Source organism: Zophobas morio, unplaced genomic scaffold (assembly GCF_036711695.1).
Source record: "Zophobas morio isolate AGI-343-1 ecotype UQ-CSIRO unplaced genomic scaffold, CSIRO_AGI_Zmor_V1 ptg000023l, whole genome shotgun sequence".
In the NCBI taxonomy this organism is placed as follows: Eukaryota; Metazoa; Arthropoda; class Insecta; order Coleoptera; family Tenebrionidae; genus Zophobas; species Zophobas morio.
In genome coordinates, this window is record NW_026972128.1 from 4062769 (window position 1) to 4083929 (window position 21161).

At 32.6% G+C, this 21161-nt stretch overlaps 2 protein-coding genes across 2 annotated transcripts in view; one reads left to right on the plus strand and one right to left on the minus strand.

The window, feature by feature from the left end:
* The window catches only part of LOC135133884 (zinc finger protein 260-like), a 62506-nt gene that overhangs the window by 13168 nt on the left and 28177 nt on the right, over positions 1-21161 (minus strand). The window lies entirely within an intron of this gene.
* On the plus strand, positions 539-19286 carry LOC135133885 (oxidative stress-induced growth inhibitor 2-like). Its single transcript, XM_064062413.1, has 5 exons — positions 539-730; positions 14116-14182; positions 14543-14817; positions 15262-16323; positions 17469-19286. Exons 2-5 carry the CDS (start codon positions 14131-14133, stop codon positions 17883-17885), a joined length of 1806 nt encoding a protein of 601 aa, XP_063918483.1. The 5' UTR covers positions 539-730; positions 14116-14130; the 3' UTR covers positions 17886-19286.

Genomic DNA, 21161 nt, shown 5'->3' on the forward strand with positions numbered 1-21161 from the left:
TCGTTATTAGTTAATTTTAAACCCTACCAAAATAAAACCCACTCACCGCACATATATGCATTAGATAATTATTTATCTTTCCCATAACGCTTATATTGAACCATCATGTATACATCCATCCGCTGGTGTTACACATACTCTCCAAAATTAGCCCCAGGGCCATTTAAAAATATTGCAATAATTGCTTGTTTTCCGCACAATTTTAATTTCCGACCTTTACAAAAAAAAAATATATGTGACTCCTCTCGCGTTACGCCACAACAAAAAGTATTGCGCAACCAAAATTTGCGCTTCTTTGAGTCTTAAGGCCAAGAACAAGCTCAAACACGCGTTTTATTCATCGCATTCTACAATCAGTGGGCTTGTCCTCTTATCTCCCATCATTCGGCAAAGTACCCGCAAAACCCAATTTTCACATTCATGCCATAGACACGCCATATATTTATGACCCTCACCTTAACGACGCTCTTTACGTAATTTATAGTGTCATGGATGCGCGCGCAGAAAATCCATTCTTTGCCGGCCCGGCATGACTAAAGTTTGTAGTAGTAGTAGTCGCTGTTCTGTTGTAGGGAAGTTGCGAGGTTTTAAGAGTGTAGATAAAGGTGTGTGGCGATCGACAACGGTGTAATTTTTGGAATTCGTCACAGAAAACGTTTTTTTTTAACGACTTTTGGGATTTGGTCTTTTTTTTGAGGACAGATTGTGAAGGATAAAAGATTATTGATAGGTGAGCTGTTGCTATGAATTATTGCTGAGGTGCATTATTGATTGGATCGGCTTTGTCGTGTCATTACAAAATCATTAGAAAATGTTGTGGAATTGCCACTGAAATTTGATATTGTCGGAACATGTGTGCTGAAGCCGATCCGGTTTCATGATGCGCAAAATGGGGCCGCTGAAAAAGCTCAGGAAGTGAGGTGGATGGTAGCTTTAGCACCTGATGTTATTATCATTATTACCGAAGTAGTCATTTCCTTGGTCGTCATTGACACTTGCATATTTAATTATTACAAGGTGCAATAAATCGAATTTTTGTCGCTGTTAAAAAATTACCACACTAAGGTCAATGTAATCTTGTGATGGCGGTTTTTTGAATATCGAGCTTAATTGAGTTTTCAAAGTGAAGAATATTGTCCAAGGATGACCATTTTTAATGAGAAAATAAGCAAAAACCTTCATACAGTTATTTTAATTTTTTTTTTTAATGAGTCATGACATGTGGTGTAATTCGTAGACACTATGAAACGAAACATAATTACTCTTTTTTTTTATTAGTATTAAAAATGTTGCAAAATGTAATTTACTTTGTGGGTATTTTTACAGACACGTAATTTAACTAAAAAATGCATTCGTAATAAGCGTGTCGTGCGCGTAGCGCACATAAGTCTAAATGTAAAGTAAGTAATGAGATCCTACTTACCAAATTTAGAACACTTTGGTAAATGAAGTTTTACACATTTTTTTATATTAAAATAAAAAGTTTTAAAGTTTAAAAACATTATAAATGCGCTTAAACTGCTGAAAGTTTATATTTTTCAGAGTAGGTACCTAGTGAAACTGATACGATTGCATGATGTGCAGAAATAGAACCGCTGAAAAAGCTTAGAATGGAGTTAAATTGATAAACAGCCTTAGCTGATAGTACTACAATAGGCTACCAATTCATCGGGAAATATTTCCTTTTGAAAATTTGTATAATTATCACACGTCACAGTAAATCCAGTTTTGTTATCTGAAATAATTACTCGTCATTTAAGGTCACTGTAATCTATTTTTACGTATTTTTTTATTATTGCCGAGAAAAATTTGACATTAATCGAGCTTTCAACGTCAAGGGTGTTGTTCAAGGATTGTTTTTTTTTTTATAAAAATAAATAATAATTAATAGGAACACGTTGGAAAATCGTTTATTTACTTTCTGGACAGGAGTCTGAGTCATTAGATGGCACATTTTATTAGAATTTTGCGGGTTCTTGCCGCGTGCTGCTAGGTTTGAAAACTTTCATTATCTTGTTATTAACCTTTAATCTCGTTTATGATTTAAAATACATTGTGGAAACTACTCATGGTAATTAAGCTTTCTTAATCGTTACACTTTGAACTGTATTTTTTCATACATGTACATTCTTCATACATTCTTTTACATTTATGATCCGAAAGTCTAACGCTTTTTTTAACGTATTGCGTATTTGTTTGTTGTACCAGAAGAAACCGAGATAAGACACTAATATTTTGTTGTGTTAACAATTTTCAATGGACGACTGTAATGCTTTGGACATTTTTTAGTTTGCTTTGTAGTTATGTAAAAAAAAATAAACATTATTACAGCTACAAAATTATTTAATTGTACTGTTGTGCAACAATTTCTTGGAATTTCATTTTCTACAGATGAAAATCTGTAAGTACCAAAAATGATAAGACGTGTTATCAGTTCAATGACTTTATTTTTAAAACCTGAGCTGAGTCACTCTGTATATTGCTACTTGTACCAGAGATACGAAAAAAGAAAAGTCAAATTGAAGCTAGCAGTTCTTCGATTGGCTTACATTAAACCTAAGTTTTGAAACGTTTTTTTTTTGCTACAGTTTTAGTCAAAAATTTTAAGTAAGTTAGCAAGTGCGCAATGTAAGAGTGTTCTTTTGGAATTTTATTGACAAACACTATTTTAGTAGGTATCTTTTTTTAGTAAAAATTGATGGGAATACAGGATATTAATAGGGAAGTTGTGGATATAAATATAAACTGCTGAGGTAAATACAGTATTGATTCGCTTGTCTCTTTCATTACAAAATGTGTGGGAATTACGGATTATTAATTATTACACGTGAAATGTGATATTTTACAACCATTTATGCCGAAGTCAACAAAAATTATGTTAAAAAAAAAAGCGGTGGTTCGTTATCAATGAAATATGCTTTTTTGTGATAATCGTGGATAATTCATTTTGCATACATATATGAAATTTATGTATATTCGTAATAGCTTGACAGTTCAAACCTGTGTTTTTATACTTTTACTTACATATGTATACATACAGATATTCCATCTATTGGGATTGTATTCAATATTGTTGAATAAATCGTTCATAATTAATATAAATAATATAGGACTCAGAACTCCACCTTACCTAATTCTTTTGGTGATCTTAAAACGTTCAAACTAAATTTTGTTATTCTCAGTGTAGTCCATATCTTTGAACAATAACCTAATAATAGAGTACAAATCTATGAGAATGATATATTTCTGGAATGGTTCGTTTGGTACCTTCATTATATGTCCATTACTTTTCTTATTGTTTTATATCTATATTTGTGCAATAACGACTGGCTGGTCCAGCAGGTATTTTTTTTGCTGCTGTTTCTATTATTTTACATTACGCATTTATTCCCTCCTAACCTAGATACTGTATCATTTGCGACTTTATCAGAATTATCTCTGCGGTTTTCCATTTCTTATAGTTTTTATTTATCAACTTCTTTGCTTTTCTTACTGATTGTTATCTTATCTGTTGTTGCACTCAATATTGTATCCTTTTGTGTTTTCGATTTTTTCAATAGCTTTTAATAATGCCACCTACCTATTTTTTAGTATTCTTCTTTAAACTATCTTTTTTCTTCCTTCTGATATAATTTGTGTACTTTCTGCTCTTGTTCATGCATCATGTTTTTGGTTTTCTTTTCACTTAGATAAAATAGATTTTTGTCCCCTTTTTTTCTTATTGTGTCTATTTTGACTTAAAATTATAACATTTCTTGGATTTGTCTTTCCGAGAAAAAAAAAATAAAAACTAAGGAAAGCGTAAGGAAAAAATGGGAAAAACAGTATTAATAGATTAACAATTTTAAATCAGAACTGACTTTTAAATTGGGAATTATTTAATCAGTAAATTTGTAGAATTGCATACCAATAAGGTGCGAAATTCATGCTTTGTATTACAACGCATCTAACAAAAAATGACGCTACATTCTTAATTATTGCAAGGTGTCATAATTCAAATTTCTATCGATATTAAAAAGTAACCACATTACTGTAAGGTTACGATAAACTTTTTGGTAAAACCAACTCTAAGATAATTTACTATTTAAACTTTCACCGTGAAGGACCTTGTCCGAGGACGACACTCTCGATTTTCGAATATATTGAATGCAATTTACGTAATAGCGCATTAGAAAATTGTTTATTTACACAGAGATTAAGTTTAACAATGTATGCATCGTTTCTTTTTACTTCCCGAGCGTAAGCAAAGGAAGTATTGTAATCGAGTCCGTCGGCCGACTCTCTACTTTTACGTTTTCTCGATCTTTCATGACCCCTAGAAGACGAAGAAATAGGTCTCCCATTTCCGTCTGTCTGTCCGTCTGTCCGTCTGTCCGTCTGTCCGTCCGTCTGTCCGTCTGTCCGTCTGTCCGTCTGTCCGTCTGTTGTCACGGATTTTTATTAGACAGATAATCTCCGAATTGTTGTGAAATTTTGTACTTATATTAAGAATATCATGTAGATGGCAAAACGCTAACCAAAATTTGTCGAATCATCCCCACCACTAAAGCGATGACGTCACTTCAAAATTGTACATAGTAAATGGGTTTTCAATTGTATAAAATAACATAGTCCTACACATGTAGTTTACAACTCTGAATCGACTTTTCACCCGAAACGTCCAGATTTTTGGAAAAAAAATCAAAATTATAAAACATTTTGAAATTTAATTTTTAATCTGCTAACCAGAATGCTTTGAAATGTTGCAGATGTTTTAAGGCTATAAAGAGCATCATAAATCTTTAGTCAAAAAATATTTGCTTATCCCCTCCAAAAACTTGATGACGTCAGCTCAAAAGTTTGTGGAATAAATCATATCTAAAATGTACAAAATATGATGAGCCTGTACTTGTCATTTATCACTCCATTCATATTTTTTGGATTTGCATATACAGAGTGACTCAAAAAAATTAATGAATGCGTAAATATATTTTATTGATTTAATCAGGAACTACAAAACCGAATGCTCTGAAATCTTGCAGATGTTTTAAGGTCATAAAGAGCATAATAAATGTTTAGTCAAAATATATTTGCTTATCCCCTCCAAAAACTTGATGACGTCAGCTCGAAAGTTTGCCGAATAAATCATATCTAAAATGTACAAAATATGATGAGCCTGTACTTGTCATTTATCACTCCATTCATATTTTTTGGATTTGCATATACAGAGTGACTCAAAAAAATTAATGAATGCGTAAATATATTTTATTGATTTAATCAGGAACTACAAAACGGAATGCTCTGACATCTTGCAGATGCTTTAAGGTTATAAAGAGCATAATAAATGTTTAGTCGAAATATATTTGGTTATCTTCTACAAAAAACTGATGACGTCAGCTCAAAAGTTTTCCGAATAAATCGTATCTAAAATGTACAAAATATGATGAGTCTGTACTTGTGATTTATCATTCCATTCATATTTTTGGATTTGCATATGCAGGGTGACTCAAAAAAATTAATGAAGGCGTGAATTTATTTTATCGATTTAATCAGGAATTACAAAACCGAATGCTTTGAAATCTTGGGAATATTTTAAAGTTATTATAAGCATGGTAAACTTTTGTTCAAAATGTATTTGTTCATCCCTCCTAAAAAAATTGATGACGTCACCCTTAAATTTTGCTGAATAAATCCTATCTAAAATGCAAAAAATACGATGAGTTTGTACTTGTGATTTATCATTCCATTCATATTTTTTAGATTTTCTTAAGAGGTGGTTCAAAAAAATTAATGAAGTCAATTTATTTTATTGATTAAATTAAAGGCAACACTTATTATTAGTATTACACCCCAACCAACCCAATTTGGTAGACACAAAATTTGTTAAAGGAAAAACTCGGTTGAAACATAAGGGTAGCACGCTTATTTACATCGACTTTAACATTACAGACCTGCATTTGTTTTATGCGTTCACTTGATTCCGCGAATGTGAAATAGACATGTTTATAATCAACCAATTGTGAATTTCACCGTCAAGAATTAAAATAAAACCCAATGTTTTATATAATAAGCGGAAGTCGAAGCAATAAAACCGACGGTCGTTTTGTTTACAGTTTCTGTGTTTGGCTCTCACGTATGCTGTTACGCCTGTCATCTTAAATTAACAATGTTTATACATACACGATTTTCAGTTTCCTCTGATACGTAGGTATACGTGAGTAAATTGTTTCGTTATTTTATTGATTATTACAAATCAATATTCAAACGACCCAATTCATTTTCCCGAAAATTTGAGAATATAATAATTTTATTCTTAGTATTACACTACATCTATCCCAACTGATATACGTGTCCTTGCAAAAATGTTGATGACGTCATCGCAATTTTTTTTTAAATTCCCACTACAAAAATGTAATGAGAAAAAAAACACAATAGGCATGCAGTCGTCAAGTTTCCGACAGCGAGGGAAGTACTGTCTAAACTCTTTAGACCAATTTTTTCTGGTGGGAAAAAATTAGTCACTGCAGTTTATTTACTGGTAACTATCACTCACGTGTTGTACAATGAATAATAAAAGTGTTCATGATTTTACTTTTTTAGTACAATATTCAACATAAGTGTCACTACTTTCCCAAATTTACTTACGTAAATGTTGATTATTATCTCATTCTAACCCTATAGGTACGTTAATAGAAAATAGAAAACGCTACGGAACAAAATTCACTCTTTAAAACTTTAAAATGATGGCAATTCACGTCAAGATGGCTTGCCAAAATTTCACAATACTTAAAATTTGAAAATTCTCTCTGTTGTATGAAACACTCCACAAGGACGTAAAATACTTTTAATTATATTAATTTGTTGAAGTACGAGAAATGTTGGAGTTTCACTTTATCACTGCCTAAATTTTAATAGTTTCAAACACGCGATCCCCGTGGCTTCAACAGGTTGATCAAACCTGTTTTAATTGGCAAACAGCCTGCAGTACATCCCTCACGTAAACGATTTTTAAAACCAAGACTGATTTTTTGTATTCAAAATAATATTGTAATTAAGAATTTTTTCTCAGAAACCAACTTTTCAATTCTCACGAATTCCGTTCTATTCCAAGGTTAGCATGCATGTATTTATTGTTATAGGTGGTATATTTATCTCTTTGCAATTTTATTTTTCTTCAAATGAGGCAACCTCAAATAAAACGATTTAATTGAAGCTTGCAAGTAGCAATTTGCGTTCCTTAATGCTTCATAATTTCCGTCGGTATCTTACACAAACATGTAACGACTTTTTGATTGTTACTCGGCAACAACCTTCAGTTCTAACCCTTCGAACACTTTGACATTAACCAGATGCAATTGGTAAACCATAACGGTGTTGTCAAAATTTTCCAAATTTGATTGTATGGATCTCGTCATAAATTACTTCAATTACAGAACTTGTAATTGTTATTTCTGTTATTGTTCATTAAAAATAATTGTATTGTTGTTGGGATAATTTACGACGAATCAAGTTCATTGTTTTATTTATCAGTGCATTTTACACTAAGTGTTTATAATTCTATTGCAGTGTTGATTACCCCCTGCAACATTCCTGGTCATTTTATTCACTATTGAATTTATTTGAAATGATTTCTTTTTTGCGTTTATGTTGCATTGTTTGATTATCAAGGTGTGTGTTTTCAATTCTTTTTTATCTAATAGCGTACGTATTATCAAGAACATCTTAAAGTCACTTATTCGGAAAACTTGTCAATATTTTACATTTCAGATAACCTCGTGACATTCGGGCGCCAATTGTGAATTGACACTGATAATGTTAATTGCGAATTATTTATAGTGGAAACATTTTAATTAGCGAACGCATTTCTTTGTGTACCTAATAAAAAAAAAGAATGTGGAATGTTAGAAGTTGATTATGTTTCAAAAATTGTTATTGGTACAATACAGGTGTGCCGAATTTATAGAAAAAAAAGTTACAGATTGTATTTTTATCAATTTTTCAATGACCTCTTTTTTACATAAAATGTAATTCATTTGAAAACTGTTCAAGAAAAACACCTTTTATCATCCCCTTTTCATGTTAAAATATGATATGTAGATATTCCGTTTAAAAAAATTGAATTTCTATGCGTAATTTTTAAATGGAATATATTTGAAAATGAAACATTTTTTTCTAAAAAACGCGTGATAACGAAATATAATAAAATTTGCTGTTTTAAATATTATTTTAGAAGTAAACGTATAATACATATTTGTATGTACATACTACATACATTATATATAAAAGTACCATTTAAGATGTTATCAAGAAGTGCTTTAATTTTGACACTGTAGTGAGATCTCATAACATGGTAACATTTGACAATTTAAATTTTGCTTCCTTAAAAGACGAGGATTGAACTGTAAAAAAGGAAAATCTAAAAATTAGCAGGTCAAAGTCATGGTGATAAACCGATCCTGTCTTTTTTTGCAAGTTCGGACTTGTTTTGACTCGTACGATGTGTAAAACAGCGTATTTAACTGTTTTATTTTTAAAAACTTATTTTTCACCTAATCAGATCAATATAAAAGTAAACACACATTAATAAATTGAGATTATAAATCTAAATATAATTTGCTGATATTATTAACCCATTTGTTTATTCCACTGCATCGATTTTCCCTATAGAATAATAATTGCGCGCTTTCAGTAATTTTTTTTTTATCATGGATTCCAGAATGAAGGAAATATAACAATTAAACCGCTACAAGAATGAATAAACGACCTTCCCATTGTTTTCGGCAAATTACAGCAAATTTTGTTATTACGATTCATAGTGATTCACGCTGCTTTATGCAACATGCCACAGAAAAATTAATTATTCTGAGTGTAAAATATCGGAAAATCATTATGCAATTTATTATTCACGGGTATTATAAACGATAAACCCATTCTAGAAAGGAATCAATTGCTGAGACGTGTTGTATAAGCCGGTGATAGATTTAGATTTTAGATCTATGAAGAAATCTTTTTGATCACTTGGTGTGCTATAATAATGTAACGTTTATTCTCGTAACAAAAAATACACAAAATATTTGCTGGTGCGTTTCGCCAACCGCATTGGCGTTATCTAGATAAAGCTCTAAACTAAAGTGAAATTAAAAAAAAATACACGCACAGAGCAACCGTGATATGACTTCAGGTATTTGATAGTGTTTTAAAAAAGTTAATTGTTTTTAGATAAAATTGATAAATCTCTTCAACACGTAAATGTATTGTCAACAGTAGATTGTATTAACACTTTGGAGTCAGACAATAACGTACTTGAATGGAGAACAATCTTCCGCCCTATCTAAATAGATTTGTGACTTTTAGCTTTTATTAACATGTAACAATAACTTGATAAGATATGTAATTACAAGATTGGCGGAATAGCAGACAAAACATACAAAAATTGCCCTGACAACATCATCTGAAATTTCTAGGACGCATCTTTTCCATGAAATGTCAATGAATTGTGCGGTCTTATTTTGATAAGAATATTTACCATTTCGGAATTGTTTCTGTTTTTGTGCATAATCTAAACTGTCTATGCTGTATGTCGTTTTTAGCGGAAAAAGTTTAAAATCGCTGTAAGCTTTCATAAATATTAATGAATTTATTTTTGACATTGACTCCTTTATGCTATTTCCATTTATTTCAATAAATTAAAATCAAATTTAGCATTAAAATATAATTGACTAATTTCAGTTCGTTTTTTTTGTAATGATCGATACCTCAAAGTCGTCAAAATTTCGCTGTAGAAAGTGAGCAGCGCACATTTTTGCAACTGCGTTGTGCAAATTTGGGCCATTCGCCATCCACATAATAATTATTTTATCGTTAGAAAGACAGTCACCGGGTGAACTATTGCTACATCGGCGTAGTTTATTTATAATCAAGAAATATGTATATCCCCATATCTACATACTTTTTTGTCTAGACGAACATTCCTGAGGTCAGCAACCGGCATATTCGTCCTTCTAAAAATAGTAGTTGCATTTTAAAAAATTAATCGTTCCGTTTTCCGCACATTCTAGAATGAAGGATGACATGACAACACAAAATTTTAAATATATCCTTGGGTAATATTCAAATGAGACTTTTGGTGGAAAGTAGATTTCCATGTGTCCCCATTTTGCGAAAATATGAATAGTTTTGCGTTAAAAATAGCTGTTCATATTTTGCGGGATTTTCCAGTTTTGGCTTTTGAGGATACTAAGACATGTTTATGAGTTGGTGTCGCTCTGGAAACTTTTCACACTTTAATTAAGCTAATTGTGATAACAATTTTTATTAGCTTAAGTAGTTCATTTGTGGAAGTCGCTTGTAAAGTTCAAGTTCAATTGTGTATTTGACATTAGTTTCATTTGTTGGAACCTGCTATTTATTACCTTATTTATATTTTATGCTATGGGCAGGAATAGCTTTTAATCGATAGTTGTCAGCAAAGGTAATGGGAGATCATTATCGTTATTGCTACATTGTTCGTTAATGTCATTTGTGGTTGACAAAACTAGGTCATTTTTTGTTCGTAAAAAACCGAAAAGGAAAATTTGTGACTGTTATCAGTTTTGCTTGCGATATGGTTATGCATTTACATTATTTTTGTTATTGTCAGTATCGCAACTGCAATAAAGGTAAAATTGTGTTGTCAAGTGTGACATATTTTTAAATGACAAGTTCTTTTAAAAAATTATACACAGGTGCAAGCCTAGAATAACTAACACACTTCGGATTTAATTTTTTATTCTAATTTTAAATACAGTGCGTTAGTGTTTGGCTTCATTAAGAAATATAAAATTATACTGATAATGTTATAAATAAATATTGTGAATAAAACGAGAATTTTATATAAAATGTGTATTGCACCTTTTTTTTGCATGTGTTTACGTTTACGTACGTTTATTTTACCATAATTTATGGATTGTAGTAGAAATCGGATTTCTTTTTTGTTCGATATTTGATATTGTATTGCTTTCGGGGCACTTTCAGCGAATCAGATTTAAAATAATCGGCCACTTCTCCCAATTTATGTAAAAAACGCATATAAGAAAAATCAGCTGCACTCAAGCACATTTTAAGGTACTTGATTGTGATTGGTTCAAACTCGCGCGAACAAGTGTGACGTCTACCTCGTTGTTGGCCTACTTGGTAAATATAAGAAACTGTATATACGTGGTACAGCGGTACAGCTTTAAGACAAAGCAAGAATAATTTTGGCGAATTTTTGCTTTAAAGTGAAAAGAAAAAACTGGCATTTTTTTTGTTGCGCACTATGTTGACGACGTAACTTCTTATGAAAATTGCTCATATGCTCATATGATAAGCACAGCAAGGTATTATAACACAAATACAATACTGTTACATTTACGTAACACAACATTGCAAGTTTAATTATCATGTAATAAAACTTAACATTGCTTTTATGTAACATCAAATGTCATGTTTTATTGCTCTGGTTTTATTATATTCTCGTTATGTTACAGTGTGTTGTCATTGTATATAGACATCAATGACACAGACAATGAAGTGAAATACACCCATTTTATCTTTGCTAAACTTTTTCTAGAAAAAAGTTTTTCATTGCCATGAGTGTATTATTTTGGCCACGTGCAATGTAATACCAATTATAACGTTATTGTTTTGCCCTAACAGAAAAATTACATAAGACTCATAAAATCACCGTTCTGAAATGAGTGAATGAATAAATTTCAATCGGTGTTCTGTGATCACGTTTGCGTCTTTTAAAAATTTTGAAATTATTTTTGCAAATTCTAATACAATCTATTTTTTTACGATAACCCGTAAGGTTAAAAATATGGATACATTATTAAAACACAGATAAGGCAACATAAAATAAGCTATAAATTTCAACTGAGATGTACTTTAACAAATTTTTGAGATGAATTATGTATTTTTGTCTTTTTCTAGAAATTGTGGAATGTCGAGAATTAATTAAACTTACACTTTGTTCATGTGTTTGACAGAGAAATGGTATTTAGAAGTTTCACGTGTAGTTCCAACATTTACTTTGTATTTTTGTGTAACGTATCATTTGTGTAACACTAAGTTGTAATTATATTTCAGCCATGTAACATTCTTATAATCTCATGCTGTAATTTAACTACAAGTGAGTGCAAAAGAAAAAATTATTGATGTCAACATTACTACGGTCACTTAACAACTTGAAGTCTTTCAAATCTGGATCATGCAGTTACTTAAAAGCATCATCATAAAACTTTTTTGACAAAGTATATAATGCTCTACATTTTAAACTTAGTATTCTTAAAAATTCTCAGATTGAGTTAAAAAAAACACAATTGTATCACATATACCTATTTTAAAAAAGTGTTTTACATTGCCTTCGATATTTATAAATAAGTAACGCTGTTGACAGGTTGGGATTCTGTTTCAACGGCCAACCGTGCGATGGCGTCGCTTAAACGCTGCACATAAAGTCACTAGATAGATTAATTTTAAAAAATTAAAAAAAAAAAAAAATCAATCCATTAGGCCCATGAGTTAGAGAGAGATATGTCAATTTTGCCCCAAAATGGTGGCGCTTTTTAGTGTCTTTTGTACATTACTAAAAGTTTACTGGTAGAAGTGCTTCAAGGACGCATTCTCTGCTACGTCACATAAATTGAGTTCTGTGGTGTATAGCACGTGTATAGTTTTTGTACCCTTTGTTAGAAGTTTATTGTTTATAGTTGTGCCATAATATTCTGGAAAAATTTGTTCAATTGTACATAAAAAGTAGGTTATACTTTTTGCTCAAAAATATGGCGAAGGAGTTTACCAAAATGGGTGACTCGATGAGCAGCAGAAGTGTAGCTATGCGTAATCTTGCAAAAAATAAATAATAATTAGTTTATTGTTAGTTGCATTACGTATCTCCCAGCCCTTTTTATATTCTTGTTCTCCCAAAACCTGGTAACTTTGGAAATTTCCAATTTTTGTTTGTTTAAAAAATAATTACCTTCTCAGCATTTACCTCCCATAATATAATATGTTGATGTCTGTTATTTTCATTATATGCCAAAGTATATAGCCCTCTTGGCTAAATATTTTTGCATTCCTTGAAAAATTCAGATTTCAGATAAATAACATTTAAATTTACCGCTTTTTTGTCCCAAAATGGAGGAGCATTGCGGTACTTAATCTATCTAGTGACTTTAGCTGCACAGGCACTCCATTGAATGACTATAACGCCGCAATGTCATTTTCTTATTTTCATTTCGGTTTAAATAAAAATGGCAACTCTAAAGTCTTCGAAAACGTAACTTTATTTAATTGTTTGAAACTTCTAAAGTAACTATCGGTTTCCTGCTTTTATTTTTTATTCGCTTACGTTTGTTTAGAATAATTATTGACACTTCAGCATGTTAGTTAGAAATTCAAATTTCGCGCTATTAGCCTATTAACCTTTATTAGAGTTATATTATATTTATATATTCACACGGCAATAAGAGCTCTGTGGCAATAACATATAGTCTTCATAACTATAACATATCATATAAGTGGTTAAAAACAACAGCCCACTTGACGTTTTAAAATAAATACAAAAGAATACTCTTAGCAAGTGTAAGTTATCTTTCAAGTTCTAAATATGATTAAAAAAGCCTAAAAAGATGATAACCTCCTAGTTACAATTTGCGATATATGTCATTGAATAACTCAAAAGTAGCCACAAATTTATTTTTATAAACAATGCAGCTTTCTTAACTCAGTTGCGTAATTTATTCTCTTTCTGTTTGTTAAGAAATTTGTAAATTGAACACGTGGAGTCAAGTCAATACTATGCAGTGTATGTTCCTAAATTAGACCATCCTGTACATACCGCAACTCGTTTGTGTGCTACAAATTTGGATATTAGTTCCGACTATTTTGCTAAATGTGTCCTCAAATATATTTATTTTTACGACTGCGCTAGACAAGCAATTGACTTTTACTTCACTTGGATCTCTTCCAAGAGCTTTTTCTCAGACTGCCCACCAGTCGGGAAGTTTACTGATTGCACCGACCTTGAAACACAAAATTATACCATCCAAATCCACTTTTTACTTTCTTGAATGAATCAACGTCAATTAAACTAGTTCAAATTTTTTTTTCCAGATTAAAACAGCAATCATGAAGTCAGGAAATCCCAGTGACGTTATTTACAAGGAAGTGGTTATCGTAGGTAGGTAGCCATATCTTTCACCAACACCAAAAAAAAAAAACGGAAGTACCCTTTACACAACATTTCTTCTTCGACCATCATATCACGATAAGAATTGTTACCAAGCGCAATTCAAAAATATGTTTATCGCTCCATCCGACAAACAACCGAATTATAAATAAATCGATGTTTCCACTGGAAGCTATTATCGAATTGGAGCTGCGTCCTATTACACAACATTTTACTACAAAATACTACAACATATCTCTGATTCATCCGCATCCATAATTCATAAACAAATAAAACTCATTCAATCGTTATCATCACCTTCGCCGTGACCTTCTAGTGAATTCCGTGACCTCTGACGACGTCACTTTCCAGGAAACGGCCCGAGCGGCATTGCCCTGTCTTATATGCTCTCTGGAAATCTTCCTTTTCTGGTCTCGGATCAGCATCCGGACGAAATGTTGTCAATGAGACTGAGGTCGGGCTTGCACGAGTGCTTGGTCAAACAAAATTTGGGCCATCTAGCGGAGGGAATCGAAGGCAGGTCTACCAATCCGGTGTCGCTGCTCTTGGACTCGTTGCTGCATCCATGTGCCGACATCGGAATAGAGATGGAGCCATTGGTGGAGTTCAAAAAGGTTGGAGTGGAGGTAGGTGAGAGAATATCCACAGATGGTTCCAATTAGCGCGTTACTCCTTTTACCATTCGAACTGTCACGTAGATGAAGATGCGGTTTGGTGCAAAAAATTAGTCCCCCTCCCTTCCTCTTGTAGGTGAAATCTTAAATAGGAACCTCGATTTTAAAGTACGTAGGGTTTGTCCAACATTTTTTTAGATTCAGGACAGCTGACACTTTAATAAAGGAAATTCAATTTTTTCCATTTCTCGTACTGAGAACTTATAACATATTTGAAAATTTCAGGTTAAAAAATCACCCTGTATAAAATAATTATATAAAAATTCAGAAATGCTTGAACCTATTTTAGATTTACTTAAAGATCTTCTTAGTACATACATAGATTTATATTTAGTCCGCATGTGTTTGCATCTCTTGTTAGTTTTTATTCCTTCAACACATTTTTTTTAATTGTAGATCGACCACGTAGTACTGGGTAAGGGTCCACCCGGCGGTTCCTGGCACAAGATGGACCCGTACATCCTTACCCTGTCCCTCGGAACGTGGATGGCACTTCCCGGATTGCCCTTCCACTCGCGGGACTCCGGCGAAAAGCGGGCCTTCGCTTGCAACGTGGCCAACTACTACGTCAACTACGTCCGAGAGATGAACCTCTCAAAGCATTTCAATAACAACGCCCTCGTCACCGGCATCTCGCCGCTCATCCCGCCCCGGCGGGACCCCCAGGAGAGGGAACGAACCGAAAGACTGAAAGAAATGGATCAAATATACGTGTCCGAGAGCCAAAGCCTGGCGATCCGCATGGAATACGAACAAATCGAGGCAATTCCCAGCCCAAAGTCTTGCCTCATCTCGGACGCTTTCAACTACCTTCTATCGAGGGGCCACAGAAAGCTCAAGCCCAGTCGGTGTTGTAAGAGACCCCGAGAAGCGCTTTGTCAGGGCCTAAGCCCAGACAGGAAAATCCGAGAAGTTGCCCAATACAGACCCATGGCCAGACGAAACACGGACCGATCTGTCAGTTTAAGCTGTGATTCTTCTACATGTGATAGTTTTTCTAGTGATAGCCTGAGGAACTCCCGTAGTTTAGAGCTGAAGAGTGCTTCGCGTGTGCCTTTCAGAATCAGCCCAGTCTGTGATCCCGACCAGAGGGCGAACTGGGCGGTGGAAACCCGGAACGTAGAGTCGGGGGAAAGCACGACGTACCATTGTAAGTACCTGGTGCTGGCGAACGGTGCCAGCGATTTGCCGAATAGACTGGATTTCTCCAAAACCAAGAAAGATCCTAGCTGGCTGTTCCACGATCTGAGGAGCCTGGAGTACTATTTGGACCATTATATCAGAGAGAAGGGGGTGGAGGAGGTGGAACCGGTGATGATTGTGGGGGCCGGGCTAAGTGCCGCCGACGCTGTAATTGCCACCAGGGGCAGAAACGTGCCCGTGGTACACGTCTTCAGGAATAAGTCGGCGGATTTGAACAAGCAGTTGCCTGAAAATATGTACCCAGAGTACCATAAAGTAAGTACATATAAGAAAAAAATTGTAAACAGTACTTGAGTAATAGTTCAAATTTAAAACCGCACAGAAACAGAGAACAACTCTAATAAGTATAAGCCACTATTTTTATTTATTTTTGTCGGCTTACGTTTGACATCATGTATATAGATAAAGTATTTAGATAAAAATATCTCTGTCACGAAAACATTATCTCTGTTTTGTGATTCATGCACTACATCTGATATGCTTGTGCATGATTTTCACGTTTTTGTGTATTTTATGTTAATTTTTATCGTTCTCTGCGTGATAAAATATTTTTTATCAAAGTAAATGCGTGAACGACGACTCTGAAACTCGATTACTGCTAAAGCGACAAATTTTATTGTAATTATAAGGCATTTTTAAATCTTGGATTACCCATATAAGACAAAAGCGCCCTCTGTTCGTGGAAGGTGAAACCGATCTTCCCATTTTGTGAAATTACGGGATCGCAGGAATGCGGACCAAGTCCGTGTTTTTTTTTAACGCTTTGGGAAATATACGATTTGTTGATTTGGTTTGTTAAAAGCCTTCTCTTAATTTATAAATTGGCAACTTATTACAAGAAGTCCCTTATGTTAGTTTATTTTTTATAAATATTTAGAATTAAAAGTTCCTTTATAATCACTGGTTACCTGACGGGATAATGGAGGTCAAGTACTTTATTGTACTAATACATACGAGTACTAGTAGTGTATAATACAGTACTTTAATGGAGGAAAGAATATGGAAGGGATCAACAGCAGAATTTCTTGATTAAATCAGTAGATTCTGTTTAAAAAATGATTAGAAATTGCTAATTTTCACGTTGATAAGAAATTATTTATTGCAATTCAACATTTAAAATATAATAAAATTGAAATTAAAACAAGTTTCAATTGACTTTTTCTTTAATTTTGAGGATTTCAAACGGGACTATATTGTGTAGGATTTTTAGAATTTCCCATTTCTTGAAAATTTCGAGGTGTTTCGAAATTTTATAACTTATAAATTTTTCAAAATACGAATAAAAACATAATTATTCAAGAAACTGAAAAATTACACATTATTAAAAATTTGGAAAATTTTGAGAACTTGTGAAGATAATGCAATAACTTTAATAATTATAAATTTTTCTTTTTTGCCAGGTCCACCAAATGATGAAAGATGGCGGCTCCACCTACCCCTTCTACACAGCCTACCCCGAATACCAACTCTCTGACATCGATGAAAACTCTCGATCAGTCATTCTTACATCGAAATCCAGCGGCGACATTGTAAAAATCCGGGTTTCTTTTGCCGCCGTCTTGATAGGGTCCCGCCCCGACCTGACTTTCCTTCCCCCAGACTACAACCTGGGCGTGAAGAAAAACGCCCCTATAGACTGCAAAACCAACACTCTGAAAATTGATAAATTGACACACCACGTCGATGGTTTTGACAATTTGTTTGCCATCGGGCCGCTGGCTGGAGATAATTTCGTTAGATTTATACCAGGAGGTGCTTTGGCTGTTGTTTCTGAGCTGTACAGGAAGAACAACAACTACGTTTGTCGTTACACGTAAATGTCAGATTTTATGTAGCACTTTTATTTGTTGGCACTTTTGTGGGTTTCATGTTGATAATAAGTGTTTATGATAGTTTGGGGTGGGTTTGCGATTGTTTTTGACAATATTTTAAATTTTCGTGTTATAAGTGACAATGTGATCGCGGCTTTTTCTTAATTTCTGTCAAAAAAACAAAAAAAAAGAACTATCGAGTTTTGAATAATCCTAATGCCAAAAAACAGTCTCACATAGGGTTTTTTTATTCGGCCTAATCTGTAGATCTACGTGGAATGACATTAACAATAAGAATAATAAGAATTGAATTATGTTAAAAAGTAGGCACAAGCTAGGAGCTCAAACCATATGTACAGATCATAATAACGTATTATTGTGATTATAACTTAAAAACAAGACGCCATGAAGTCAAAATATTCATTTTTACAGCAGTCGTGGTCTGAATTGCCCATGGAGATAAAAAAATACCTTCCGTGTGTCGCGTGCTTGGTGTCTTATATATCCCCAGCCTAAGAGCACCATCTACTATAGTACGTGATGAGTTCCTGTAGCGAGTGTCTGGGAATGTACTCGGGCAATACCCCTTTTTCAGATTTTTTTAAGCAAAAAATGTCATTTTGTTATTGATGGTAATTTTCCAAAATTAAATATGATTCTAAAACAGTTGCATTTTTAAACTCCAAATTATTTTGTGTTAATGATGACATTTCTATGAATGCTATTGCTTCGGGAAGAAAATTTTAGACAGCCGGTATATAGCTGTTTAATAATGTTTATTCAAAATGGAGTTGAATCAAATTCTGAGATTTTGAGATTGTGATACGTAAAGCGTTTTTATTCCTTCAATGCATTATCTTGACAAAGAAAAAATGTTAAATATTGTTTTATATAGGTGCTTTCTATACATTTTTTCTTTTAAATGCAAGTGATAACACAAGGAGTTGTAAATCACATTTATTTACATTTTGCATCATTCCAGTGTTAGCTGTTAAGGATTTTATAAGTAATTGTGAATATTGTTTTTAAATTTCTTTTGTAAGTGCAATTTATTGTTGCTGTTTTTATCTTTATACTGTTAGACTTAAGTTGATTATTAACTGTTAGTTATTTTACTTATATTATTTTTATATTTGTATATAGATTGTGATGAGCTTTTACCGCCAAAATTAGTGGCCATGTTGGTGCGATGAGGGTTTATATGCAAGCTAGTGGCAAATTTTTTGTTAAACTTTTAGTTAGTTTTTATCGTTCCGTTGTAGATGTAGGATGGTACCGTATTTTTAATGATGAGCAATAATTGTCCTATATTATGAAATTCACCAAGTTGTTTTGTTGGAAAAAAGTTGTTTATTTTTTTATTTGTAGATATTTACAAAACATATATAAATAAAAGAGAAGATTTTATTTCGTTTTTTATGGTCGTGAATGTCTATAATTTTAAAACGTTGCTACAGGGAGGGGGGGATACCAATACAAATCTGTACAGATATTGGTCGAAGGCTATTTCGACAGAAATTCCCTCGCCCTTTAAAAAAAATGATAAAAATTTTATTTTATGATTTCAGTTTTGTGATGACCTCTGTAAAGTAAAAACCAGCGGCATCAATAACACATTGTAATATTGGTTGTGTTTTGAATTTTTTAGGCTAGGAGTTTCTCGTAAATAACCCTCAACTAAATTATTTATACCGGTAGTCGGTAGTGTAAATAAAGAAAATCAAGTGGGACAGTTTCAGTATTTGAAGACGTGGATTTCAAGGAAAAAGTGGAAAAAGTCCACGAATCAGGAGTATCACTGAGCGAGTCAAACAGTATTGCAGAACATTTTGAGAATAAGAAAAGAAAGGGAAACATAATATGTCTCGCTTCAGCACAAGGGTGAACGTTTTGAGATTTTACATTTGAATTAATTATTGTGTGATCTACTTCTTTTCAATAAAATTTATTATCCTGTTTGTATTTCGTGTACAAGAGTTCACAGTCTATGACAAAAGACAATTTTATCATACTTTTTAAAATTTTTATTTAAATACACTCTTGTATATATGCAACCAAATAAACACATCAGCTAATCTTGAAATAAACAAATTACCCTCAAAAATGTAGGCGGCAAATTCCACAATCCACTACAATGTGTGAAAGGTGTGAAACATCGTATAAATAAATAAAATTTTACTGAAATATCCAATTCGATTTCTGTTGGAAAAAGGTAACAACCACAAAATAACTTTAAATAAAATTTTATTTCAATGTTTAAATATTAATCAATAATCACTAACTTAAGTTTAAATAACTTTTCATTAACTTAATCAATAATTTGCCACAAACTGATTTTGAATGCAATGCATGTTTAATAAATTTTATTGAATGTTTATTGCCCTGTAGGAAATTCTAATGAACTTTTGTATTCCTAAAAGAAACAAAATTGCATGTAAAGACTTTTTAATGAAGTATTCCTATTCTTTTACATGATGATTATGAAGTATTAGATTATAATATCTGTAAGATTAATTTCCTGAATTAACAATAACTGTTTTCTCCACCAAACCCAAATTTAATTCTTGTTTGTTACGTCAAAGTTTTTCAACCACATAACATTAGTTTGAAATGCTTGACATTTAAGGTGTTACTTCACTCATACTAACATATCACAGGGAAAATATTTTCTACCATCATTCCACTGACATTAATTTTTCAAAATCTTATGCACTTTTAAAATCTTAAATTTCCCGTTTATCAGGAATTTTTTAAATAGCAAAGAATACGAATTGCTCACTTACATTAAAAATTTCTTTAAAAAAGTTGCTGTTGAAGAGAAGTGAATTTAATGCTCCCTTGTGTAAATAAGTTCGAGAATAAGAAATATAATTGAAGAAAAAATTGCAAACGGAAATTTCCTGGCGTCTGAGACGCAGTGAATATCATAAGTATTTTTCAATAACGACATGTTAATAATAATTTGTGAAAAAACCTCATTTGATGAGAATAAGCATAATACATATAATTATACTGACTTACTGACGATCGCACAGTGGGCCGAAACTGGAAATACAACTACAATAATAATGCCTTCTCTAGGTCTAGATGCCCTAAATGTCTAAATGTTGTGTACCAACAGTTATTGCTGATTTTAAAAATGTTCACATTGTCTGAGAGCGTACAAACTTCGTATAGTTTAGAAATTGCATTCTACCCTATAAAATTTTATTGACGATAACGAGACGGACAGTAGTACAATAGTAAGAAATATTTATGGCTCACACCAGTTTACTCGAATTT

Bases quoted from the DNA above. Each gene is read 5' to 3' on its own strand.
- LOC135133885 (XM_064062413.1), top strand. From the start codon at position 14,131: ATGAAGTCAGGAAATCCCAGTGACGTTATTTACAAGGAAGTGGTTATC. The intron at 14,818-15,261 runs GTAGGTGAGAGA...TTTTAATTGTAG, and splicing joins TCAAAAAGGTTGGAGTGGAG to ATCGACCACGTAGTACTGGG. The intron at 16,324-17,468 runs GTAAGTACATAT...CTTTTTTGCCAG, and splicing joins TGTACCCAGAGTACCATAAA to GTCCACCAAATGATGAAAGA.